At 38.3% G+C, this 27,023-nt stretch overlaps 1 protein-coding gene across 1 annotated transcript; it reads left to right on the forward strand.

Annotated features, from left to right (window-relative positions):
* The first annotated feature begins 252 nt into the window (after positions 1-252).
* On the forward strand, positions 253-25,480 carry tamm41 (TAM41 mitochondrial translocator assembly and maintenance homolog). Its single transcript, XM_056266468.1, has 8 exons — positions 253-592; positions 1,326-1,508; positions 4,840-4,932; positions 13,620-13,770; positions 17,242-17,387; positions 21,287-21,452; positions 24,895-24,957; positions 25,352-25,480. The coding sequence occupies exons 1-8, from the start codon at positions 455-457 to the stop codon at positions 25,426-25,428; spliced, it is 1,017 nt and encodes a 338-aa protein (XP_056122443.1). The 5' UTR covers positions 253-454; the 3' UTR covers positions 25,429-25,480.
* Positions 25,481-27,023: the final 1,543 nt, after the last annotated feature.

The following is a 27,023-nucleotide window of genomic DNA, read 5'->3' on the forward strand; positions in this document are numbered from 1 at the left end:
TGACGGCAGCTATTAACTTCCATAGTAGGAACAAATAACAAGGGGCTTTTTAAAAATACATTATTTTGTGTTCTACAGAAGAAATAAACTCATACGGGGTTGGAACAACTTGAGTGTGTGTGATTAAATGATGACAAAAATCTTCATTTTTGGGTGAACTGTCCCTTTAATAAATGGTAAATTCTGCTGCGCCAGACCGCACGGAGGCGCCCGAGAACTATCAGCTGAACACCCGACATTTTTCAGAGCTCGACGGTGAAATTACCAGTCTAAAGAATCTAACATCTTTAAATAATTCAGAAGACAAAAATCAATTAGTTAACAATATCACTATTAATAATATTCGTTATTAACATCATGCCTGTGTGTTCTAGCCGGGAACAGTGAGGTGTTGTAGCTCTGAACGCGATGTAAACACGCGCTGGTCGGTGAGTTTGTGTGTTTATTCTCCGCTATGACTCTTCCAGCTCTTCAGAAAAACAGTGTTTTCTTCAGGAAGATTCTCAGTCAGTTTCCTCAGGACTGCAGTCTGGCCTTTGCTTATGGATCTGCTGTTTTCAGTCAGAATGGAATCTGTCAAGGTCAGATGAGGGTAAGAAACGCCTCACGTGATGCTAATGTTATGATCTGAAGAAAGTCTGTCACTTGGAATTAAAATACATTAATTCAGTCTTCAGTGTCACATGATCCTTCAGAAATCACTCTAATATGATGATTTTGAACAAGCATTTATTTAAAATCTTTTGTAACATTATAAATGTCTTTACTGTAACTTTTGATCAATTTAAATCATACTTGATGAATAAAAGTATTGATTTATTTTATTTCTTTCCCCCAAAAAATAAAATAAAAATTCTTACTGACCCCAGACGTTTGAACGGTAGTGTTTAATGTTACAAAAGCTTTCTATTTCAGATAAATGCTGTTCTTCTGAGCTTTCTATTCATCAAAGAATCCTGAAATAAAAATGTAAATAACTGTTTTCAACACTGATTATAATCATAAATGTTTCTTGATCATCAAATCATCATATTAGAGTGATTTCTGAAGGATCACGTGACACTGAAGACTGGAGTAATGATGCTGAAAATTCAGCTTTGATCACAGGAATAAATTACACTTTACTATATATTCACATAGAAAGCAGCTGATTTACACTGGAATAATATTCACTGTTTTACTGTATTTTTTGTATTTTTAATCAAATAAACAGCCTTGGTGAGCAGAAGAGACTCTTTCAAAAACATAAAAAATCTTGCCGATCCCAAACGTTTGACTGGTAGTGTGTGTTTATTCCTAAGAAGTGCTTGTGTTTTGTGTTTCAGAAGAACATGCTGGATTTTGTGTTCGCCGTGGACGATCCGGTCACATGGCACACCCTGAACCTGATGGAGAACCGCAAGCATTACTCGTTCCTCAGGTTCCTGGGGCCGAAACGCATCAGCAGAATCCAGAGCGAGTGTGGAGCCGGAGTTTACTTCAACACACTGATTCCTGCGGATGACCGGGTATCAAACTCACACACGTTTTGTTTTTAAAGTCCCCCTGTAGTCAATCATCTTATCCCTTAAAACTCATCTTTGATCACCAAAATTACATATTTAAACGTTTTTTTGCCTTAAAATATCTTGAATGTAACTCGACACCCTTGCCTCATTTAATATATGCGGTTCTATGAATATGCAAATGAGCCCCGCCTCCACTCACTCACTCAGCTCAGAGATCCACTGGTTGACGATCACACGTTGATCTGATTGGTTACAAGGTAGTTTGTGACGTCAGAAACACCAGCGATTTCAAACCGTGTTTTTGAGACTGTCTTTGGTTCACTGCAGTTTTAAAGGGGTCATATAATGCAGGGATTAAAGTTCTCCGTCGCTACGACGGATTTCCGTTAATTGCAGCGAGTCTATGACGGATATCCGTCAATTGCAGGGTTCCCGTCTGTCCTTATGTCTTAAATTAACTTTTCATAATTTTAAGGCCGTAAATAGGCTTTCATTTCGCAAACAGTGTGATAAATGTCTTAATTTTAGTTTGAATAGGTCTTAAATTAAGGAAAGATGATGCGTATTCACCCTGCTGAGGGGGGATGTGATAAAGCCTGGAGTGGAGCAAAAGCACGTTCCTCTCTCCACTCTAAGCATTCTGTAATCACTTTGCTCATGGTCCACTCCGGTTTTTCAATTCCCGCTCACGGAAAAACTGCTCCCTGGACCCTGTTCACTCAATCTTGTCAGGCGAGGCTACAGCTCGTTTGCTGCGGTCCCATGATAGAAAACAGAACGCGGGTCAATATTGGTCGTTTCTCAATACCAAGTACGCAAACTTCGGACTTGCGTCCTTGGTAGTTCGGACTTGCCAAGTTCGACTCAGGAGAACAAACTCCCGAGGACGAGAGGACGCTGCTAACAGCGCGTTCTTGATCGCGTCACTCAGCACGCGGCTACTCCGGTTATCAACTCTGCCTTTTTTCATCAACACCACTGTGCCTCTTTTCTTTTATAAATGAACATAATTATTATCATAAACATATAAATGGCCACACAAATGTGGTTCAGGCAACGCACATTGATTTATCATATAGTTATAACAACACGAAATATAGCTAAAACACAAACCTGCTTCTTTTTGTTTTCATTTTAAAAATATGAAACATTATTTATCATTAAAACTGACATTTAACAAACAGACAGGGTTGTATCGTTTTATTGTATTATGCGTACACATACAGTGAAGAGAATGCATAGTAATATAATATTTTATATATTTTAGAATATATAACATTACACAACCATGTCTCTTTTTTGTTAAATGTCAGTTTTAATGCTAATATCCCGTTCAAAAGTAGTAGCCTAATAGGTAGGCTATAATAAGCTATACAATGAGAAATAAAGCAAACAATTCAATTAAACATAAGTCAGCTCTGTAATAGGCTACAAAGTTAAAGTTAAATATAGCCTACATAATAAAGTTATAAAACTTCACTTTGCCCTCAGCCAAAACAATTTGCCATGGCACAAACTATATATTAATATAGTTTAGCATTGTTTGGTCTCATAAGATAAATAAAAACATGCACTGAAAAGTTATGTAGATGGTTGATTATTTGTCAAGATAAGTAATTGTTTTTCATAGATTAAAATAGCTTTTAAATTACTCAATATTAGATCGGTTTTAAACATCTTCCCTTAAAACGCTATTGGTCTCGACTATTTAAATAAAGTTACAGGAATATGACTTGGCCTGAAAAAAATTTCAGTCAGAAGAATTTTTTTCACTTTAATCCCTGTATAATGCCATTTTCATACAAGTTAATTTGATTCTTTAGGGTCTAAATGAAAAGTTTGTAATATACTTTAATTAAAAATTCTCATTAGTATCCTAAGAAAACACTCATTTTACCTGGTCAAAAACAGCTCTGTTTTCAGCACGCCGTTTCAGTGCATATGCCTTTAAATGATAATGAGCTTCGCTGACTCCGCCCCTCTGTTCTGCGGGCGTTTTGACACAACGCACGAGTGTTGCCTTGACAACAGTTGAGGGTATATTTTGGAGAAAGAATGGCAGCGGGAGTCTCTGAGGACACATCTGTGCAACCGTATCAGTATGAACCGGAGTCGGACCCGGAACAAGATGACGGCCGCAAAGAAGTTTGACAATTAAGGCTCGAACAGGACGTTTCTGAATGGTTGGTTAACGTAATGTCACTTTGATCTATCTTTGTATATGTACTGGCAGGGTCACGTTAGAGTAACTTAGTGAGATGTACGAACGCTATGTGTTTACTGATGTATACGTACTCAGTTTGTAATAACACAATAACCATAACACGTTGTTCATTATAAACGTGGGATTATGAATTATATTGAGAACCAGCTTTATACTCATCCTCGTTTATAAAGCAGTCTGGTGAGAAAAGATTCGTGAATCGCGCAAACATGAAAGCATATTCCCTTCGAAAACAAAACTCAGCCACTGCGTCTTCAGCGTTTCGGATTTAGGAACATCAGAATGACTCTGTTCGTTATTACACCCAAAAACAGAACACCACAATCGCTTAGACGCCATTCTGCTCCAGCGTATCAACAATGACGGACTACGATGACAGCTCACGCAGGGCGGGGATGTGTTGAAACGCTGCTGTCAATCAACAATCGTGGGAGGCGTCCGATTTATTGACATCACACGGTCGAACGGCTCAATTTTGAGGCAGGGGAAAACATATAAGGAGATTAAAACAAAAACACTGGATAGATTTTTATCATTATATGATGGTTGTGTACAGGCACTGCCAACACACATTTCAGTACAATCAACTTGAAAAAGTGCATGTACCATTATATGACCCCTTTAAGGAGAAAATACTCAGCAATGCTGTCGACTTATGAATTTACACATGTTTTGACATATAAACAACATTAAAAACACCACATAAAAACAACATTAAAAGCTGGATTTTCACCACAGGGGGACTTTAAAGAAATGAATTATATTGTTTAGAAAAGATGCGTTAAATTGATCAAAAGTGGCAGTAAAGACATTTTTAATGTAGGAAAAGATTCTATTTCAAATAAATGCTGTTCTTTCGAACTTTCTTTGAAGAATCCTGAAAAATAACATTGATAATAATCATAAATGTTTCTTAAAGCATCAAATCATCATATTAGAATGATTTCTGAAGGATCATGTCACACTGAAGACTGGAGTAATGTACTATATTTTACACTGGCTGGAATAATATTTCACTGTTTTTACTGTATTTTTGATCAGATAAATGCAGCCTTGGAGAGGGAAAACACCGAGATGCAGTTTGTTTGACGTATGTTGTGTTTGCAGTTGATCAAGTACGGCGTCATCAGCACCGAAGCTCTGATCGATGATTTACTCCACTGGAAGACGCTGTACGTCGCGGGCCGATTACACAAACCTGTGAGTGTTTCCCCAGCCCATCGGGGGTGCCGTAACACTCAAGTATCATGTGGTTAAATATCATACACTAGATTGTGTGCAAATTAAACGCGATCTGCTGTGACGTCACATTCACGGTGCATTGTGGGATATGGACTTGCCTGAAGTGAACATGTTGAGTAGTAGGGCTGTCACTTTTGTGAAAAAATCCTGTTCGATTTTTGAGACATAAGTGTTCATTGAATCGATTGTAAAATCGATTTTCCATGTCTAAAGACGTTTCCATTTTCAACACCAAATACAGGCAAATCCACGGACACCTAACAGGCATTAGGACGAACGTAAAGAGGGTGCTTGAGACGCACACAAGTCAGCAATATTTCTGATGATTTATTGGCGTGAAGTTTCGTGAACAATGACAAACAGGAGCGCAACATTCAGGGATTGAGATTAACACCCTCCGACTCGCCAAATGCGGGTAAAAATGAACTTTGGCGACGGGTAACGCTGTCAAATCACGAGCCAATCTGGCGTGTTTCTATGTTTACTCACTTTGCTGGGGAAGTTCGTGTAAGCCAAATCTGCTCCGATTTAGCGCAAATACGCAACTCGTGAGTCCTCATGATATATTAAATACAGCGTATTGCGCAGAATCTGCTCATTTCTGGCTTACTTGAACACACACGTCACTACGCAACAAATTACGGCGCGCTTGTTCACTTGCATTGAAGTAATAGCGAATATTAAAAAGCATTTGGTGAACAGAAAAGACATTGTTATTTTCCAACATCCTACATGTTCTGTGCATTGTAATGATCTGTCAACCTAATAAACACATTTCTGGTAAAAAAAAGAAAAAGAAAAAAAAGGCAGTTAAAATGGATTCCCTATTTTCGTTTTCGAAACTTGTGTTGGTTGGTCCGATCGATTGTGCAATCGTTTTTCGATTTCGCCCTAGTGAGTAGACGAAGGGTCGAGGCTCTGTCCAAATAAACTTCCCTCGTCTACTTGACGAAGTTGCACGCACTTCAAAATGGCGGCAGGGATTCAACAAAGTTTGGTAATGTGAGGCTCTATCCCAAACGGCACCCTAAACATTCACACACTCTCACGGCGTAATGTCACTTCGGCGGTCAGGACTGAAAATAATGTCAGTTGTAAACAATCAGATCTCTATCTCTATGCGCTGATGTGGCGTCCCGTAGTGTGTGACTTAATATCCACTAGCTTGGGTTGATTAGGCTTTGCTGATGTCCAATGTTCCCTCTAATTTTTTTTCTTGCTGAGCAAAACTTTTTTCTATTGGGCGGACATTTTTCGCCACCTGAGCAAAAATATTCTTTAAACCTGACCTGTACAGCATGTAGAAACACAATGGTTTCAACATTCAGTTGTAACTTTTAACTTGAATGTGCCATTTCTATTTTATTTGACCCTTGATGTAACTTATTGGTATTAAATCATATTTTCGAAAAACAAGCTTCTTAACAAATTAAGAAGTCACTAAATGAAGCACATTTTAGGTTACCTGATATTTTTTTACAGTGCTGTTAACTGTACAGTCTTTACCAAGAAATCCTATGAAAAATAATTTACAAAATCTTCTGCAGGACAGTTCAATTCTTTACAATAATAGAATATAGTATAAAAGAAAAGCAAGCTGTTACACCGAGATGGTTTGGGAAAACCATAAAGTGTTTTTGACAGTCAATTAATTGTGTACAGGAAGCATTAAACCATCAAAGTTAAATGATTGTTTATTGCTTATGAATTTCCAATATTTTCTTTAGCAGGGTGTTTCAAACTTTTTAATGGCAAGGAGCCCTAAACAATACCCTTGTGAGATTCTTTATTTAGGCTTATAATATAATAAAATATAGGCATAATATAATATAAAAAAAAACGAATTGAAGTATTTGGAGTGATATAATATATCAGTTTAAATGCTTAAATTTGTTAACATAGTAAATTATTATGAAAACAAAGCATTTAAATAGATCTAATAGCTAAATATTTTCAAGAAAAATGAATATAATCTAATCTTTTATAATCTAACCATCCCTGAAACTCCCCCACAGACAAAAACATCTATTTAAACTATGTATTTTGAATCTGCACGCGGGTGGGTGTGTAATTGTTACCGTTCTGTGTCCATAACCGTTATTTCCACCACTTTAATCAAACCACTCTTCTTTAAAACATTATGATTTGATTTTATTTCACATGTCTTTGCGTTTCTCTTTGCCTCTCGTATTGAGCTATTTGGTCCGCACACACGACTCACTGCCAATCACACGTGCTCACATCATTCTCTTTCTATGAAACCTGTAAACTGCATTCACCAGTTTTCTCTCTATAGCGGTGGACCAGAGCACTGCAATTATTTCTCACTTAAACTACAATCAAATGGATTTCCCCACACGTTTCGCGTCAGTCCTCTGTGTCATTTTATTCTTTTCTGCGCGGCCGCCGCTTAGAAGTGCGCGGCCGAGGCATCAGAAGTGTGCGGCCGCGCACACGCGCAGCTTAGAGGGAACATTGCTGATGTCACTGCCTCTTTAAATCCAGTACTTGGGTTATAACTGTGATTAGTGTCTTATATAGATCTAGTCTTTCCCCCTCATGTCCAAAGTAATAAAGCTCCCATTTTCCAGACTTACTGTGCTGTGTTACTGAACCTCATTTCAAATTGAAATACCCTTTACGAAAGACACGAAACTTTCAAAAGGGGTGAAGCCCAGTGTATTTTCACTCATAGTGAGATATCGGGAAACATAATCAAGCATTTCTTTAAACAAACAAGAGACACCTCACTCACAACTAGATCATTATCTCTCATACGCGAGAACACATAATCTCCCACATTTCCCCTGTTCCTGCATGTGTCCCAGTTGTCCTTTATGTTTGGTACGTATCAAGATTGTGAATAAAACACACAATAAAGTATATCTGAAACAATACAAGGAAAAAAAGATCCCAATCAAGGCCAGGGGTGAAAACTAAAAGAAAAGCTGTCTTTGTTTTAAAGACGGCGCATGCCTCCTCTGGGTCTCGGCTCTTCTGTGTGCATGATCTGTTGTTGTGAACCTGCAGTTTTTACTCTTCACATCCTCACCTATAATCCTGCAAACTAACCGTCCTGGGGTGTGTTTCCCGAAAGCATCGTTCGCCAACGAACATTCGCCAACAGCATCGCAGAGTTGTGTGTTTGACAGATCTAGATCTCGAGCTGTGGTTATAAGCAGAGTTTCCAGTTTTCATGACATGTGGACAAATCCTGATCTTGAGCAAAATAAGCAAGCTGACATTCAGTGCAATCTATATCTTTTATTTAGAACACATACTAATGTCATTTACGTCTTTTAGTTTGTTAAGAGATTTAAAGTGTCGTGTTTGAAGAGTGCGCATGTGTGAACGAGCTCTAGTGTGTAAGAAAGAGTCTATGATTGAATCTGGAAATAAAGCAAAATAACTGAGAAAAATGAGAAACTGAGAAATCTCTCGGCTGTCAGTGAAATGGTTAATTTTGGGCACTTACAGGCGAACCAAAAAGTATTCAGACACCAGATATAATTTTTGATATTGTTTCACTAGTGTGATCAGGACACTATAGTGCATTTATGTAAGTGAGGAGAGCAAAATAAAGTAAACTGTGACATATTATACCCAAATATTCTTCATACAGTGACTACCAGTGAAACTTTGGGACCAAAAATGATTCGGACACTTTGAGCTGATCGTGTTTTCTTCAGTGTGTTTTCTGTAATTGCTAATGCTCTTTTTACACACAGACTGAACAACATGAAGCATTGCTTGGTCACTGGTTGAGCTAAACTGGTATTATCTAATTGTGTAGTTAAATTTAACAGCTGACAGATATTCAACATAATTCATGTGTGAGAGTCTAACAGAAGGACAGACAAAACCAGTGAAATATCCACTGATCTGATAACTCGTCATATTTTATTAGCATTTTCTAAACTATAGAATAAACTGAGATAATGTGAGAAATGTTGAAGGTGTCTGAATAGATTTGTGGTCTGACTGTGTGTGTGGTGTCGGTGTCACCCTTACAGAAAAACCACATGAGTTTCACATGTGCAAAAACACATGTGATCCCATGTGACAACGTGGACATGTGATTTTGCACATGTGAAATTTAACATGTGAAATATGTGGAACACATGTGCTTTGCACATGTTAAAGGTAATTTGCACATGGGAAACGTGTGGTTTTGGAACATTTTCATGTGAAACCCATGTATATTCCCATGTGAAACCCATGGGATTGCATGTGAAACCCATGTGATTACATGTGAAACCCATGGGATTGCATGTGAAACCCATGTGATTACATGTGAAACCCATGGGATGTGAAACCCATGTGAAACCCATGTGATTACATGTGAAACCCATGTGATTACATGTGAAACCCATGGGATTGCATGTGAAACCCATGTGATTACATGTGAAACCCATGGGATTGCATGTGAAACCCATGTGATTGCATGTGAAACCCATGTGATTACATGTGAAACCCATGGGATTGCATGTGAAACCCAAAATTCCCATGTGAAATCCATGAGCTTACATGTGAAACGTAAAATTCCCATGTGAAACATTTAATCACATGTGAAACCCATGAGATATCATGTGAAATGTAAAATATCTCATGTGAAACCCATAGAATGACATTTGAAACCCATCAACAATCCATGTTAAAGCTACACACCATGTAAACCTGTAACTTCATGTGAAATCCATGTAAAAATCATTAAGCAATATACCACAGAAAACGGTAGGCCTACCATGTTCTTGTGTAGGCTCTATAGCCTAATGTTTCCCAACATTAAAACAAATAATTCAAAAAAAATTTTTTTTCACTTTTTATTTCATTTCAAAATATGCAATACAAATTGAATGTTTAAAACAAACAAAGCAAAACCAAATTAAAATTATACATAAAAAGCCGCAAAAAACGCAGGTATACGCGCATGTGTGTGTGTGTGGTGTGCGTTTGTGAAAGTGTGTTGTCTCAGTCCTTTGTGTCTCCTGCAGCAGGCATCCTGTTTTGGGATAGAAAAAGATCAAAGATTAGGGCAGTGCAAACCATAGACTGTAAAAAAAAATATGGACGTAGTGTCCGTGACGTCACCCCGTAGGTTTCTGAAAAGCATTTTTATGGGGCTTAATAATTAATTATTATTCATTTGTAATGTTATTATGTCATTAAACGTTTTACGTAAATATGCTATGGAAATACATCTTGCTTAAACAACTGTATAAGACGAGTGGTGCGTCTCATTTATAAAAAAAACTATTGACAGTTTGTGATTAGATCACAATGTAGACTGAGGAATAAACTGAGTCATCAGTCCTCGCGCATGTCGGTTTCGCAAATGTGAACAGACCACATGGGGATCACACTTGGATGTTGGATCGTCTGAATATTACCTTTCTGCTCGTCTCCTCAGATCTTTTAACTTTTGTGCCATGCAGACCTTGATCTCAGTGCCTCCGATGCCTGGGTGCCTCTTTTTGACATGGTCTGTAAGAAATGAGATTGATTACATTAAAATTTGAAAACAAGTTTGACATGAAGTGACATAACTGTCAGATTCAAACTGTGCTTTCCGCGCTATGGCTGGCGCTGACGGACGCGCTCAGCGCTTGTCATATATAATAACTATTGATAAAAGATATTCAGACATGCTTACCAATTATTAGCTGCACCTTTTGTAGGTCAAGGCTCTTTTTTCACCAACAACCCCTTTTTTTCCGTTCATGCTGCCATCTCTTCGAAAGAGAAGATGGAGTCCATAAGAGTTCTGGTTAACTTTTTGTAGCCCTTACATCTTTGAGCATGATCCAAAGCAACTGGGTTCATTAAGTCAGTCACAGACTTGTTCTGCAAAGCAAAAAATAAAATAAAAAATAGAACATTTTCGTCAGGACAGAAACCGTGATCTTTTCAACGTTATTGCATATTAGGTGAGGTTTTCACTTTGGAGCTGTGAGTGTAAATTTTAGCATACAAGTATTTATTGTTCATGCTCGAGTCTTGATACTCTTTTACCTTCATATTCCAGAGTTTAGGGGTAAAATGCGAGAAATCTCCTTTAGTGGACTTGGATATGCTGGGCACTACTCACTGATCTATATAAATGACTTGATTGCTCATGACGTCATGTAAATTGAAGTCACCATATTCTATTGAATTAATAGGAAATCATCTGACTTTAATGAGTAAACATGACCTAACGAGTCAGTGTTTTTTATATTTGAATTCTATACATTCTTACCATGTAAACATCCAAAACATTTCTGATTATTATCAATGTTGAAAACAGTTGTGCTGATTAATGTGTTTGTGTAAACCATTGTAACAGTTTAAACCATTTTTTCCCCTCCAGGATTCATTGTTAAATAGACCACAAACATATGAAGGGTAGTTTACACTAATGTTCAAACATTTGGGGTCAATGATAGATTTAAAAATGAACAGAAAAAAAAGAAGAAATTCATATTTTTACTCAGCAAGGATGCATTAAATTGATCAAAAGAGAGAGTAAGGATTTCTGTTTCAAATAAATGCTGTTATTTTAACCTTTCTATTCATCAAATAATCCTGAAAAACACAAAAATATGAAGCAGCACAACTGTTTTCAACACTGATAATAATCATAAATGTTTTTTTGAGCATCAAATCGTCATATTAGAATAATTTATGAAGGATGATGTGAAGCTGTGATGCTGAAAATTCAGCTTTGATCATAGGAAGTAATTGCATTTTACAATATATTCACATAGAAAACAGTTTTTATTTATTTATATTATTTCACAATATTATTGTTTTTAATGTTTTTTGGTGAACATAAGAGAAAGAGACATAAACATTTGTACCAAGACAATTAGTGTATGTTTGACATTAGTGTATGTTTGGCGTTTTACTTACTAATCATATGGTTCATCAATAGTGCTTTAGAGATGAAGATCAGCTCCACTCCGCTCCGTTGAAGGGCATCAGCACTGAAGGATCTAAGAACACAACAAGCCATTTGTCACTGAGCCAACAATGCAATGCCAGGTTTATTGAAAGGAAAGAAGCTACAGCAGAGGTGAAATGCAGAAAAGAGAAAGAATTTAAAGAATATACAGAATATAATTTCTTAACTAGGATAACAGAATTTGTTTTTGGGTTTACTTATTCATTTAATTTTGCTCATACGGTGTAACTTCGTTTGGATGTCAAAACCTTCTTAAAATAAACAATTTAAAAAAACAAATTGAGAAATAAAATGAGGTTATTTAATGAGCTTCCTCGGCTCACCTGTGTCCTAACGTTACTTCTCCGGCAGCAGCTTTCTCCAGAAATGTTGAAGTCGTGGAGCTTTCTCTCTGTTATGGGTTATTTTGTTACTACTGAAATCACAGAACATTTTTTAATCAAAATGTGTTTAACGTTACCATTGAGCTAACGTTAGTTTCAGCCAATTTTCTTGCTCCTGAAAGTAACATCACCGATACGTTATGTTTACGTTTGTGTTAAATAAATTAGCTCACTTCCAAGTAAAACCTTTACAAAACCTCTCATCTACACATAAGAGGTGATTAAAAGCCCAAACTTTAATAAATAAAAGTTCAACCGAGTTAACATTACGTTAGCCTAGCTAGCTGCTACCTCTTCAGAAAACGGTTGAGATCCTAACGGACTTTTTCCGAAGACACTACACCATGTAAATTTTTAACAGAATCGTGTCAATTACAAGTAAGAGAAATGTCAAAAACAGTTGTGAGTATTATTCGTGTGATTTTAGAGACTAATCTCACCTGGAAAAAGCCGTGAAAAGTTTAAACAACATCGAGAGAGGGAGTTTTGTTGCTTACCAGTAGCAGTGGTCCCGCGCCGTTTCCATGGCAACTCTGCGCGCCGGCCGCTCCAGTGTTTGAAATACTCGAAAGTTCACGCGCACGGCATTGATTAAACCACGTCAAAATCATGCAGCACTTAAAATGAAAAGTTTAATATCCACTTTATTTTATTTGAAAACGTGCTTGCAGTAGCCTATTGATTATATCAAATATAATATACTGTTGATTATGTAAAATATATTTACAATATAGCTTTAGAAATGGTAAACAGTGTTGAAATAAAAGTATTGCAAAAACTCATTAAAAACTATACGTGTATATAAGTGTTAGTATATACACATGCATTATAAGCTTTATGTTCTATGCATTTTGTGTGAAAAAGGCTATTGAAGCTAAAAATGTACAGTATTTGTGACGTGGTAACATAATTCACATGTTAAAACCTATTACAACGTGCAAATATATTTCACATGAGCTCCACATTATTACCTATAACATGTTTTCCACATGTGCCACGTGTTCCATTAAGTTCACATGTGGTGACATGTTGTTCACATGTGGTCGAACATTACTGCATGTGGTGACATGTTGTTCACATGTGGTCGAACATTACTGCATGTGGTGACATGTTGTTCACATGTGGTGAAACATTGTTCACATGTGATGACATGTTGTTCATATGTGGTCACATGTGGGCATATGTGGTCACATGTGGTCACATGTGGGCACATGTGGAAAACATGTGATAACATGTGAAATTCATGTGTTTTTTCTGTAAGGGCAGATACTGTTCTCCTCAAGTGTGTGTGAGTGAGTTGGTGGTGTGTTCCTCCACAGGTTCGAGTTCTGCTGCAGAATGAGAGTAGGAAACTGCGCTCCGCTCTCGTGGGGAACTTGAAGAGTGCCGTGACCGCCTCGTTCCTCATGCTGCCCGAGAGCTTCTCAGAAGAAGACCTGTTCCTCCAGATCGCAGGACTGTCCTACTCTGGCGAGTGTTTCTCACATGCATTTTACAGTTTTACTCTAATCTGTATTTGTTTTTTGAGGCCGTTCAGTCAGAAATCTCCACTTCAGCAGCTTCACACACACACACACACACACACACACACACACACACACACACACACACACACACACACACACACACACACAGACACACAGACACACACACACACACACACACACACACACACACACACACACACCAGACTCCTCTATATTCTGATGAGCTGGTCATGTATATCCATTTGTTTATTTTCTTTCACTTGATTTTTGGAGGGATGAAAAGAAAACTCTTTGAAAAACCTTTAACTCTCTGGTGCTCTGTGGTCATTTTAGGTTTTTTGTTTGTTTGTTTTTTTTAAAGAATTTTTTACTTCGTCGTAGTGGTACGAAACTTGGTAAAGGTTTTGGCACTTGCTGTGTGAACACACAAACACACACAAAAAAAACATGGACATGATTTGAAAAGGTTAAATGGTCCTGGAAAAAAAAACAGTCACTCTTGTATTGTTTCCGGTCAGAAATGAGCGCATTGGATATGAGTGAGACGAGTTTCCTCTAGTGGAAGCGTTTGGCACTGCAGCCGGACAACATCTCACTGAATGAGTAGTATGAAGCTGCAGACTCGGAGACCTGCATCTACAGTCCCCTAGTCTCGCGTAGCCAGACCTTCAGACTGACGGCTGAAGGTCTGGAATTCATAGCAGCTTTCTTTGGCCAAGGCCCGCCCATAAGGCCGTTTGACCGACATGTAAAACAACCAATTACAGATCGTTTCATTCAGCGTCACGTTTCGGGGCGTGGAAATGTCCCCACAACAACAGACCAGCGTGCAACAAGTCAGTCAGCATAGAAAATCAAAGAAGGAGAAGAAAACTTCAAGAGTCTATGCCGTGAACCTCGCATACTTTTGAGAATCCTACGTTTAGCTGATCTTGATAAATGCTCATTGTCACTCATGTAAACACAACAGTTTTTCTTCCGCAATCACACGTCTGCGCTTTGTTTCCCGGCGGACCGAAAATAAATGCGACACTCGCGCCCCCGGAAATCCGATAAAATTCAACCAATCAGATGACGACTTCGACATTCCTGAAGTGTTTCCAGTTAAGTGTACCATATGCATCAGACGTTTAGCCAACGTTCCGTGGGCGTGACGTCTGAGGCTGAGACTAACAGTCCCCCTGCACCCAGAGTCCCGCATTCTCAGACCCCTCGTTTTTCGAGACAGCGCCTCCTATCAAATTGTATCGGATAAACATGTGAAGAACATGTGAAGAACTTAAGCCAAAACGTAAGTAGGCTATCTTCAATTTTATTTAGCGAATCGTAGTAGCCTACTCGTTTGATTTATTTTTTAATAAAACTAATTTAGCTCATCGATACAACATATGAATAGTCCATTTAATATTTGTAAAGATAGTTTGTAACAAGATTTGAGCCGTTAATGTATGTTTTTTCGCCCTCTTCCCCCGAGAAAATATTTTGATAGCTAACGTTAGCCTTTAACCTTGGACTTTTTGTAGATATGTCATAAATGCTGCAGTGATTTCCACTGCCCATTTTGTGCCCCGGCCCCCATATATTTCAAACCCACAAAGTTGTCCAAAGTTCAAAAACATCTCAAGGGACACTTCAACAGAGCAGTGCAACATGAAGGTAACATTTGCAAACATCTTTTTTCTTTTTTGTTCTTTCTTTTTGAAACATCATAAGACATGTGCTATCGGGCCTATACTGTTGTAGGCTATTCCAGGGTACACCATACATCGATGGAGTCGCCCCTGCCGAACCCAGCAACATATCATTTTATGATTATGCAAAGCGACTTATAAATTAGTTTTTTTAATGCAATTGAAGACGAAAAGTAAAGTCACGAACACAGTTTTTTCTTCCTTTTTTCTTTACAGCAAGATTATGTTTAGGTGATCATTAAATAAAGTACAGAATTGTTTATTATTGGTGTTTTGTCTATTCTGATTTGTTTTGCTTCGCATTCAAAATATCAAAAAACAGATTTTGTAATGTTAATTAGACCATTATAGGTTGAACTGAAAGAAAAATTGGAATTTGAATAAAAAAATATAAAAAAACATTGTAGCAATATAATATCACATACTATATTTCAGAAGATAGTTCAATCTGTAATTGTATCCCTTCCATCGCAATGAGTTTTTTTTGGCACATGCATTAAGCAGGGAACGCAAATATTTATTGGATCATTTATTTGGAGACCGTAATATTGCATCTTATTGTTTTTAATTGCATTTGGATAAGCGTGCGCTGTACTCTGTGTGCGGGTGTTATACGATATTTCGAACAGCAGGAGGCGCTGTGTTCGAAAAACGAGGGGTCTGAGAATGCGGGACTCTCGGTTGGGGACTGTAGATGCAGGGAGTCTGCAGCTTCATAATATTACACTGAATGCTCAAATTTTGAACACTGTTTAGATTTATGGCTTTGATTTTCTCACAGTTTTAGAATAAAAGGTGTTTTGGAAAATATATATTTCATATAAAAATTGTTTAAAGTATTTTTGTGAATTTTTTTATAACAATAAACATAAAATTCTAAAAAAAAATATAAGTTCACTTTTTTTTAACCCTCTGTTACTGCTCGTGTGTCAGTCAAAAATGACCATTATTTTTTATTTCAACGAAATGACTACTATAATTTAGTTTGAGTGTTTTATTTGTTTAATATTTTGTATTTTAGGGAATTTTATGGTACTAAATTATATTTATGCTGTAGTTCTAATCAGGGTTTGGAATGAACTTTTTCACACACCGGCCAATTTGGCTACTAAATTAAGTTGTAAAAAAAGAAATAAACCAGTCTAACCACGTCACACGTTAAACTTTTCGAATCATGTCCATGATTTTTTGGTAAAAAATGACTGAACTGCACCTGAGGGTTAAACTTTTCTTCACTTCAGCAATAATCTTCCAAGTGTCGTCTTTAAAAAGAAGAACTTTGAACTTTAAAAGAAGAAGTTTGAAACTACAAAGGATTCAAGATTTATGACCGTTTAAGTCTATGCTCAAAAACTAAATAAATGGATTATAAATATAATTTACTACCATAAAATCCCCTAAAAATGCAAAATATTAAGTAAACAAAGAAACTTTGTAGAACTAAAATATAATACATTCATTTAATTGATAAACAACAACAACAACAACAAAAACACGACCAATACCAGATGATTAATATGTCATTAAAATAAAACAAGTATTTTTAACCTGGCTTTATCCAATGCTCAAATTTCTGTTTTGAAAATGGATGCAAATCAATGCATATTTAATTAAACAATACCTAATTTGCATATTTTTTAACATAGCTTTTCAGGAAACTTGTAATACAAAAAATCTTTTGCAATTCTTAATGTAATCAAATGTGGAAGTATGTTGATATCTATAAGTATGTATTTTATTGCTTCTCTTCTGTGTGGCTGTAGGGGATTTCAGGATGGTGATAGGTGAGGATAAAGCCAAGGTCTCCAACATCGTGAAAGACAACATGCATGATTTCCGCAGGTTATACAGCAAGATCCTTCAGGAGTGTCCTCAGGTGGTGTACAAGCCTCAGCAGGGCCGGCTCGAGGTGAGAGACACTCCTCTGTTTACAATCCCTGGGGATTATTCCTCTGATATCAGGCAGATTCACTTGCTCATCCCTGGGTCAAGTCAAGTCAGGTCAGGTCAGGTTAAGTCAAGTCAGCTCAAGTCAGGTCAGGTCAAGTCAGCTCAAGTCAGGTCAAGTCAGGTCAGGTTGAGTCAAGTCAGGTCAGATCAAGTCAGTTCAGGTCAGGTCAGGTCAGGTTAAGTCAAGTCAAGTCAAGTCAAGTCAGGTCAAGTCAGGTCAGATCAGGTCAAGTCAGGTCAGGTCAAGTCAGGTTAAGTCAGGTCAGGTTAAGTCAAGTCAGGTCAGGTTAAGTCAGGTCAGGTCAAGTCAAGTCAGGTCAGGTCAAGTCAGGTTAAGTCAAGTCAGATCAGGTCAGATCAGGTCAAGTCAGGTCAGGTCAGTTCAGGTCAGGTTAAGTCAAGTCAAGTCAGGTCAGGTCAAGTCAAGTCAAGTCAGATCAGGTCAGGTCAGGTCAGGTTAAGTCAGGTCAGGTCAAGTCAAGTCAGGTTAAGTCAAGTCAGGTCAGGTTAAGTCAAGTCAGATCAGGTCAGGTCAGGTTAAGTCAGGTTAGGTCAGGTCAAGTCAAGTCAGGTTAAGTCAGGTCAGGTCAAGTCAGGTTAAGTCAAGTCAGGTCAGGTTAAGTCAAGTCAGGTCAGGTCAGGTTAAGTCAGGTCAGGTCAAATCAGGTCAGGTTAAGTAAAGTCAGATCAGGTCAAGTCAGGTCAGGTCAAGTCAGGGCAAGTCTTCATTTATACAGCGCTTTTAACAATATAGATTGTTTCAAAGCAGCTTTACAGTGATAATAGGATATTAAAGTAACAGAGATTGTTTTGACTTTACAGCAGCTCTAGAATAAAGTTATTGTCCAGCTAAAGTTAGTTTTGGTTGATTCACTTCCATCGCAACGATCATTAGTTATTAGCTTAGGGGCCGCTAACACGACACCGTTCTAACAGAAAACCCTTAATGCGCTCCGGCCGCTCACTTGCACGACAACAGTGTCTGGTGCTCGAGAACCCAAACTTGAAACAGGTTCCAAGGTGCAAGCGGTGAAAAATTGTGAAACAAAAAAAAGTTATCATCTCCGCACAAACTTCAAAAACGCGAATCTGTGTAAACGCTGACGGCGTGCACATGCGTATTACGTGTTTAGTCTATAGGTATTCGCATTTGAATATATATGTGCGCAGGCGTGTGTCTTTCTCTCCAAATTGACCTCAACAAACTCCCTGTCCTGCCCTATAAATTCATAATTTTTCGCTTTTTATAGTGAGCTACTGGAGAGCTTAGAGATTGTTTGAAATTAGGGTTGGGTATTTTTTTAATTTTAGCGATTACGATTCCAATTTCGAGTCTGCTTATCGATTCCTAATTTCGATTCCAATAAGGTAAAAAAACTAAAAAAACGTAGATATCATTCACATCTAGTCTTATTGCAAAACATTTAATTGTAGCTGAACAAAAAAACTACAGGCTATAACACTCACACCATAGAAAAACAACTAGCCAAGCTAATATACATTTCAAGCATTACACTCACCTAAAGGATTATTAGGAACACCTGTTCAATTTCTCATTAATGCAATTATCTAATCAACCAATCACATGGCAGTTGCTTCAATGCATTTAGGGGTGTGGTCCTGGTCAAGACAATCTCCTGAACTCCAAACTGAATGTCAGAATTGGGAAGAAAGGGGATTTAAGCAATTTTGAGCTTGGCATGGTTGTTGGTGCCAGACGGGCCGGTCTGAGTATTTCACAATCTGCTCAGTTACTGGGATTTTCACGCACAACCATTTCTAGGGTTTACAAAGAATGGTGTGAAAAGGGGAAAACATCCAGTATGCGGCAGTCCTGTGGGCGAAAATGCCTTGTTGATGCTAGAGGTCAGAGGAGAATGGGCCGACTGATTCAAGCTGATAGAAGAGCAACTTTGACTGAAATAACCACTCGTTACAACCGAGGTATGCAGCAAAGCATTTGTGAAGCCACAACACGCACAACCTTGAGGCGGATGGGCTACAACAGCAGAAGACCCCACCGGGTACCACTCATCTCCACTACAAATAGGAAAAAGAGGCTACAATTTGCAAGAGCTCACCAAAACTGGACAGTTAAAGACTGGAAAAATGTTGCCTGGTCTGATGAGTCTCGATTACTGTTAAGACATTCAGATGGTAGAGTCAGAATTTGGCGTAAACAGAATGAGAACATGGATCCATCATGCCTTGTTACCACTGTGCAGGCTGGTGGTGGTGGTGTAATGGTGTGGGGGATGTTTTCTTGGCACACTTTAGGCCCCTTAGTGCCAATTGGGCATCGTTTAAATGCCATGGCCTACCTGAGCATTGTTTCTGACCATGTCCATCCCTTTATGGCCACCATGTACCCATCCTCTGATGGCTACTTCCAGCAGGATAATGCACCATGTCACAAAGCTCGAATCATTTCAAATTGGTTTCTTGAATATGACAATGAGTTCACTGTACTAAAATGGCCCCCACAGTCACCAGATCTCAACCCAATATAGTATCTTTGGGATGTGGTGGAACGGGAGCTTCGTGCCCTGGATATGCATCCCACAAATCTCCATAAACTGCAAGATGCTATCCTATCAATATGGGCCAACATTTCTAAAGAATGCTTTCAGCACCTTGTTGAATCAATGCCACGTAGAATTAAGGCAGTTCTGAAGGCGAAAGGGGGTGAAACACAGCATTAGTATGGTGTTTCTAATAATCCTTTAGGTGAGTGTATTAAAGACAAGTAAACGCTCAGTAATTAAAAAAGAACAAATAAGCAATGGCAGCAAATAGATACACCTGAACAAAGATATGATTGAAATAAACAGTGTTTTAAGATTTTTAGCAGGTGTTCAGGTACAGAAACTGTAATCAAATGTAAAATAACACTGCATTTTATAAATAAAATATCAATTACAAATATACTTACAAAAGTTATTCAGTCAAGAACGAGTGAATAATCTCTTTGTCTTCTGTAGTTTGATTAGTGTTATAAACGAGACGGCAGGAATATTAGTACTGTCACTTTAAGAGTTGTCCAATAGTACACACGCCTGCAGCGCTGAATGGTTTAAAATCACATCAAAATCACCTTTCCTGTGCGCACGCTTTCGATGTGTGTGTAGCGCTGAAAACTGCGAGTATTAGCATTAATATTTCGAAAGTCACTCAATTATGTAGTTGACACTAAAGGGCTTGTTCGTGTTATTTTCATAAAAATGTCAGTATGCCAAAAATCTCTGCTTTATTTTCTTATTGCAAATTTTTTTTTTTTTTTACAATTTTGGGGTAAAAATCATGATGAAATCATGATGTTTTAAAATGGACAGTTGTGGTTGTAGATTATGTGAGGCTGAGCTGCATTTGAAGCTGTTGTAAAACACTCTATAAACACACACCTGTGCGCTCATAACATCAGCATTACTGGTGAAAAAACAAATTAGGAAGACGATGAGCTCAAAAATAATTTAAGAATTTTTATTACATATAAATCTGAAACCCTATACAGTACATAATGTTGTTTGGAGGTCCGTGTGGTGGTGCAAACAAAAGACAATTAAACAATCAACATAGCAAAAACAATTGTGTAACACTTAATTATACACCAAACAAGCATACTTGAAACGTTTGAAATTGTCAAAGCATAAAAATTGTCTCTCTAAAATATCGCAATGGTGAAATGCCAATGCCTTTTTATCAATTAAGATATGCTAGTTAATGACCAATTTGTAAAACAATACTCAATATGTGAAAAAATACATAGTATGTAAGAACTACTTGGCAGCTTTGGTGTCACGAAATCTTCATGATTTAATGATCTTCATGATGCTAACCTCCACGATGTCCGTGCGTCAGGTGGACAAGAGCCCCGAGGGCCAGTTCACGCAGCTCATGGCTCTCCCGCGCGCGCTCCAGCAGAACATCACGGCGCTGGTGGACCGGCCCGGGAAGAACCGGGACGTGGAGGAGATCCTGCTGCAAGTGGCACAGGACCCGGACTGCGGATCCGTCGTACAGCAAGGTGACGCTACAACAACCGTGTGTGTGTGTGTGTGTGTGTATACACGTTACAACAACCAGATCCTGATGTGTGTGTGTGTGTGTGTGTATACGTTACAACAACCAGATCCTAATGTGTGTGTGTGTGTGTATACGTTACAACAACCAGATCCTGATGTGTGTGTGTGTGTGTATACGTTACAACAACCAGATCCTGATGTGTGTGTGTGTGTGTGTGTGTGTATACGTTACAACAACCAGATCCTAATGTGTGTGTGTGTGTATACGTTACAACAACCAGATCCTGGTGTGTGTGTGTGTGTGTATACGTTACAACAACCAGATCCTAATGTGTGTGTGTGTGTGTGTATACGTTACAACAACCAGATCCCGGTGTGTGTGTGTATACGTTACAACAACCAGATCCTAATGTGTGTGTGTGTGTGTGTGTATACGTTACAACAACCAGATCCCGGTGTGTGTGTGTGTGTGTATACGTTACAACAACCAGATCCTGATGTGTGTGTGTGTATACGTTACAACAACCAGATCCTGATGTGTGTGTGTGTATATACGTTACAACAAACAGATCCTGATGTGTGTGTGTATACGTTACAACAACCAGATCCTAATGTGTGTGTGTGTGTGTATACGTTACAACAACCAGATCCTGGTGTGTGTGTGTGTATACGTTACAACAACCAGATCCTAATGTGTGTGTGTGTGTGTATACGTTACAACAACCAGATCCCGGTGTGTGTGTGTGTGTGTGTATACGTTACAACAACCAGATCCTGATGTGTGTGTGTGTGTGTGTATACGTTACAACAACCAGATCCTGGTGTGTGTGTGTGTATACGTTACAACAACCAGATCCTAATGTGTGTGTGTGTGTGTATACGTTACAACAACCAGATCCCTGTGTGTGTGTGTGTGTGTATACGTTACAACAACCAGATCCTAATGTGTGTGTGTGTGTGTATACGTTACAACAACCAGATCCTGATGTGTGTGTGTGTGTGTGTATACGTTACAACAACCAGATCCTAATGTGTGTGTGTGTATACGTTACAACAACCAGATCCTGGTGTGTGTGTGTGTGTGTGTGTGTGTGTGTGTATACGTTACAACAACCAGATCCTAATGTGTGTGTGTGAGTGTATACGTTACAACAACCAGATCCCGGTGTGTGTGTGTGTGTATACGTTACAACAACCAGATCCTAATGTGTGTGTGTGTGTGTGTACGTTACAACAACCAGATCCCGGTGTGTGTGTGTATACGTTACAACAACCAGATCCTGATGTGTGTGTGTGTGTGTGTATACGTTACAACAACCAGATCCTGATGTGTGTGTGTATATACGTTACAACAAACAGATCCTGATGTGTGTGTGTATACGTTACAACAACCAGATCCTAATGCGTGTGTGTGTGTGTATACGTTACAACAACCAGATCCTGGTGTGTGTGTGTGTGTGTATACGTTACAACAACCAGATCCTAATGTGTGTGTGTGTGTGTATACATTACAACAACCAGATCCGGATGTTTGTGTGTGTGTGTGTGTGTATACGTTACAACAACCAGATCCTGATGTGTGTGTGTGTGTGTGTATGTTACAACAACCAGATCCGGATGTTTGTGTGTGTGTGTGTGTGTATATACGTTACAACAACCAGATCCTGATGTGTGTGTGTGTGTGTATGTTACAACAACCAGATGTGAATATCAGTGTTAAAGCCACTGCACATGTTCCAAAGGCCCTGATGTGTGTGTGTGTGTGTGTGTGTGTGTGTGTGTGTGTGTGTGTGTGTGTGTGTGTGTGTGTGTGTGTGTGTGTGTGTGTGTGTGTGTGTGTGTGTGTGTATATAAAAGAGACTCTTTAAAAAAAAATGTGTATATATACAATACCAGTCAAACGTTTGGGATCGGCAAGATTTTAAATATTTTTTAAAGAGTCTCTTCTGCTCTCCAAGGCTGTGTTTATTTGACAATAAAAAACAGTAATATTATGAAATATTATTCCAGTGTAAATCAGCTGTTTTCTATGTGAACATATAGTAAAGTCAAAGTGTAATTTATTCCTGTGATCAAAGCTGAATTTTCAGCATCATTACTCCAGTCTTCAGTGTCACATGATCCTTCAGAAATCACTCTAATATGATGATCTGATGCTCAAGAAACATTTATTATGATTATCAAGTCTGTCAATTATCGGTTATCGGTATCAACCAAAATTTCCATGTCGGTGCATCTGTACTGTTTTCTCATTTTCATGGTGTTTATGTTGTTATTGAGAAGAAAATGCAGCACACATTCATCTAAGCGCATGTACTAACAGTATATCACTGCAAAGGTGTTTCCAACTTGTTTTTACCCTCGGACGAAGAACGTAAAGAAGTTTTCCGTGAGTATATCCGGGACTAAACACTGACGCCGTCTAATAAACGCATGAAGAACTGCAGAGCTGGATTTACTTGGATAAACAGCGCGAAATAAACCATTTCACCCGAGATGAATGAAAGGGCAAGCAAGCAGTGGTTTTAGAGACTCGCCAAACTGGCCGGCTGGGTTTAGTCGGTGTTGAGTTTCTCCACGGCCTCACCCTCATGTCTCATTGTCATAATAACCGTCAGCGTTTCGCACAAACACCTGGCTGTATCTCTGCCCTACGCTTAACTCCTGACTCTCCAGTATTAAGAGTTGCTGAAATGCATTTCGCCAGAATATTACTATCATCTGTCAATCACTGTGAGAAGCATTATTGATCTTGACCTTGATTTTGGTGAAATTACCACTTCTGTAAATAAAATCATCTGTCAATGTTTAGAATGAATTGCATAATTTAGTAAGGAATACTGAAACATGACAATATCTCACAACATAAAGCAAAAGTTGTTTTAATTCACCATACATTTCATTTGAAGTTATTTCACTTTTCAGTTATATAATACTTAGGTTGAATATATTTATTCACTAATAACTTTTAAAAATGACAGCAGGTCTGCATGCAGATTATTTGTTATTTGGGATGCACCGATATGAACATTTTGGCCGATATCGATAATTCTTTATATTTGAAAGCCGATAACCGATATATTGGCAGATAAATATAAATCCTTTTATTTTATTTTATTAAAATCCATGTCCCAAACACACAACTATAATGTTCTAATTATAATATGTAGCCGATATGACAGACTTGTGTTGCACTTTACTGTATTTTAATTTTTTTGAAGTGATTCTAATCATATTTCAAGCAATTCAAAACCATCATGTTGAACGGTGTGCATCTGAAGCGTCTCAGCTGAAGGAAATAATACATTATTTATCAGCTTTAATATGTCAGCCACATTTTCTCGTCGGGCCGATAACGATACCGATATGGTGGCCGATATATTGTGCATCCCTGCTTGATATACTTCTTGTAATTGCCAAATTATAATTACACTGTTTTCACAGGAATCTCATCGATAGTGAAAACTTCCAGTCTAACTCAGAGTGCCAAAGGAATCGCCACCGCGGGTGAGAGTTCAGGGTTCAGAGGTCATCTGATCCTTTATTCTTCAGATGTGGGACGAAACATTGATGATCACTTGTGTGTTGAATTTTTTTTGTTGATTTTCTCTATCCTTGATCAAAAGTATGATATAATCATGTCCTCAAAGCATAATAGAAGGATGTTTATTTCTTTTTTTTTCTTTTTTTTACAATACCAGATATTTATTAGACATTTATAAATGTTTTTAATTTGCTCATACTGTAAACTTTTTTTTGTAACAGTAAATAGAGCTGAAATCCTCCATGCTTTGATGATTCACTCAAGAATAAGTTTTGGTGTTTCTGAAATATTTTGGCGTTTTCATATATTGATTACACATTTATTAGTGACACACTGATGTTGAAACTTGTTTTACAGGTCTCTTCAAAACGGTGTCATACAGCGCAAGAAAGCTGCAGAAAATGTGGAGAGGCTGGCGTAGAAAACCCTCGTGACTGACAATTATTTCCAAACGCATTTCACAATAACTCATAACCGTGTCAAACATTGTAAATAAATATCAACTGTGGAAATATTACTGTCTAAGCATGAAACTAATGACTGGATCCATTCATAGTCTTATATTCCTAAGAAAATGTCAATAAACCTTTCTAAAAATATTCTTGTAAAGTGTGTGTTTGTGTATTTGCGGACTTCCCCTTCACGTTGTACCTGTTGCAAGGACACGATGACGTCACTCCCTCATTAGCATAATGTATGCTGATCTCATCCCTTGACCTCGACCAATGAGAATGCTCGGCTCTCATCACCTGCTAGGAAGAGAATTCCATCATTCCAAGCATTCTTCCTCACAGCTCTGCTTCACACACACACACTCTCTCTCTCTCACACACACACTCCTGGATTACCGCATCAAACCCTGGATCTTTCCCACTGGATTTAGCCCCACTATTTTGCTCGGGATCTCTCATCGACTTTGTGATTGTGGAGATTTCAAAGTGGCTTTTCAAAGTGGTACGTAGTTTGTTCTTAAACATGTAAGAAAGAGTGGTTATACACGGAGTTTAGGATCATTACAGGAGCAGGAATCGCAAATAAAGCAGCACTTGTACGGAAAGAGTCGAAGACAACAACACGTTACACTGTAACACAACCCGAGAGTTCCAGAACATGCGAGGTCACGCAGTTTCATGCGACACATTAATAAGTAACGTGTGAGCAATTGATAGTAAAACATTAATGACTAACTTAAAAGCGCGCGACTAAAATGCAAACGCACCGCAAACATTATTAAGGAAACGCGCGCGTGCGGTTGAGCGCTAGCGGCGCGTTCTCGTTCTGCGCGTCCACAAAGCGCATTCCCGAAGTTATAATTCCCATTGTAAAGTTGGGATCTCCTGTAGGAAGGCGCTCAGCTGTGTGTGTGGAATGCGCTCTGGGAATGTTCAGTGTGGGAAGAGCAAGCAGTGTTTTTCAGTTCTCATTCATGTTTGCGCTGTTTATTCTGGCACGAGAAAACATGTGGATTGTGTAAAGACCTTCCCAGTATTTACTGATATAGTTTACTTCTGGATGCGACGTCATGAAAATAATGTTACATTCACGTGTTGCTGACTTTACAAGGTTACTTCATCCAAAAATGAAAATTATCCCTTATTTTACTCACCCTCAAGCCATCCTATATGTTTATTTATGACTATCTTTTTTCAGCCGAACTCAATCAGAGTTTATTAAATAATATCCTGGCTCTTCCAAGCTTTATAATGGGATTGAATGGAGCCTGAGATTTTGAAGCGGATCCATCATAACAGGGGTAATAAAGGCCTTCTGAAGCCAAGAAAAATATAGGCCTACATCTTTATAAACTATAATAATCACTGGCTTGCGTTAACGGCCATACACGAGTTGAGCTCTGGTGGAAGAGTGACCTCTGACCCCACGCATGACCTCTGACCCCACGCATGACGTATGATGTAGGAGTAGTAAGCTCAGCTGAGAGTCGACGCCTCTCGCGGTTCAAACAACAAACTCAAGCTCCTCCCACATTTCTCTTTAATAATGCTCCTTTTAGAAGTCTAATTCGTGACCG

The sequence above is a fragment of the Rhinichthys klamathensis genome, unplaced genomic scaffold, assembly GCF_029890125.1.
Source record: "Rhinichthys klamathensis goyatoka isolate OS25496 unplaced genomic scaffold, OSU_Roscu_1.1 h1tg000249l_1, whole genome shotgun sequence".
NCBI lineage: Eukaryota > Metazoa > Chordata > Actinopteri > Cypriniformes > Leuciscidae > Rhinichthys > Rhinichthys klamathensis.

Coding starts and splice junctions, on each gene's coding strand:
- tamm41 (XM_056266468.1), top strand. CDS start 455: ATGACTCTTCCAGCTCTTCAGAAAAACAGTGTTTTCTTCAGGAAGATT. Junction 593..1,325: donor TCTGTCAAGGTCAGATGAGG/GTAAGAAACGCC, acceptor TTTGTGTTTCAG/AAGAACATGCTGGATTTTGT. Junction 24,958..25,351: donor CAAAGGAATCGCCACCGCGG/GTGAGAGTTCAG, acceptor CTTGTTTTACAG/GTCTCTTCAAAACGGTGTCA.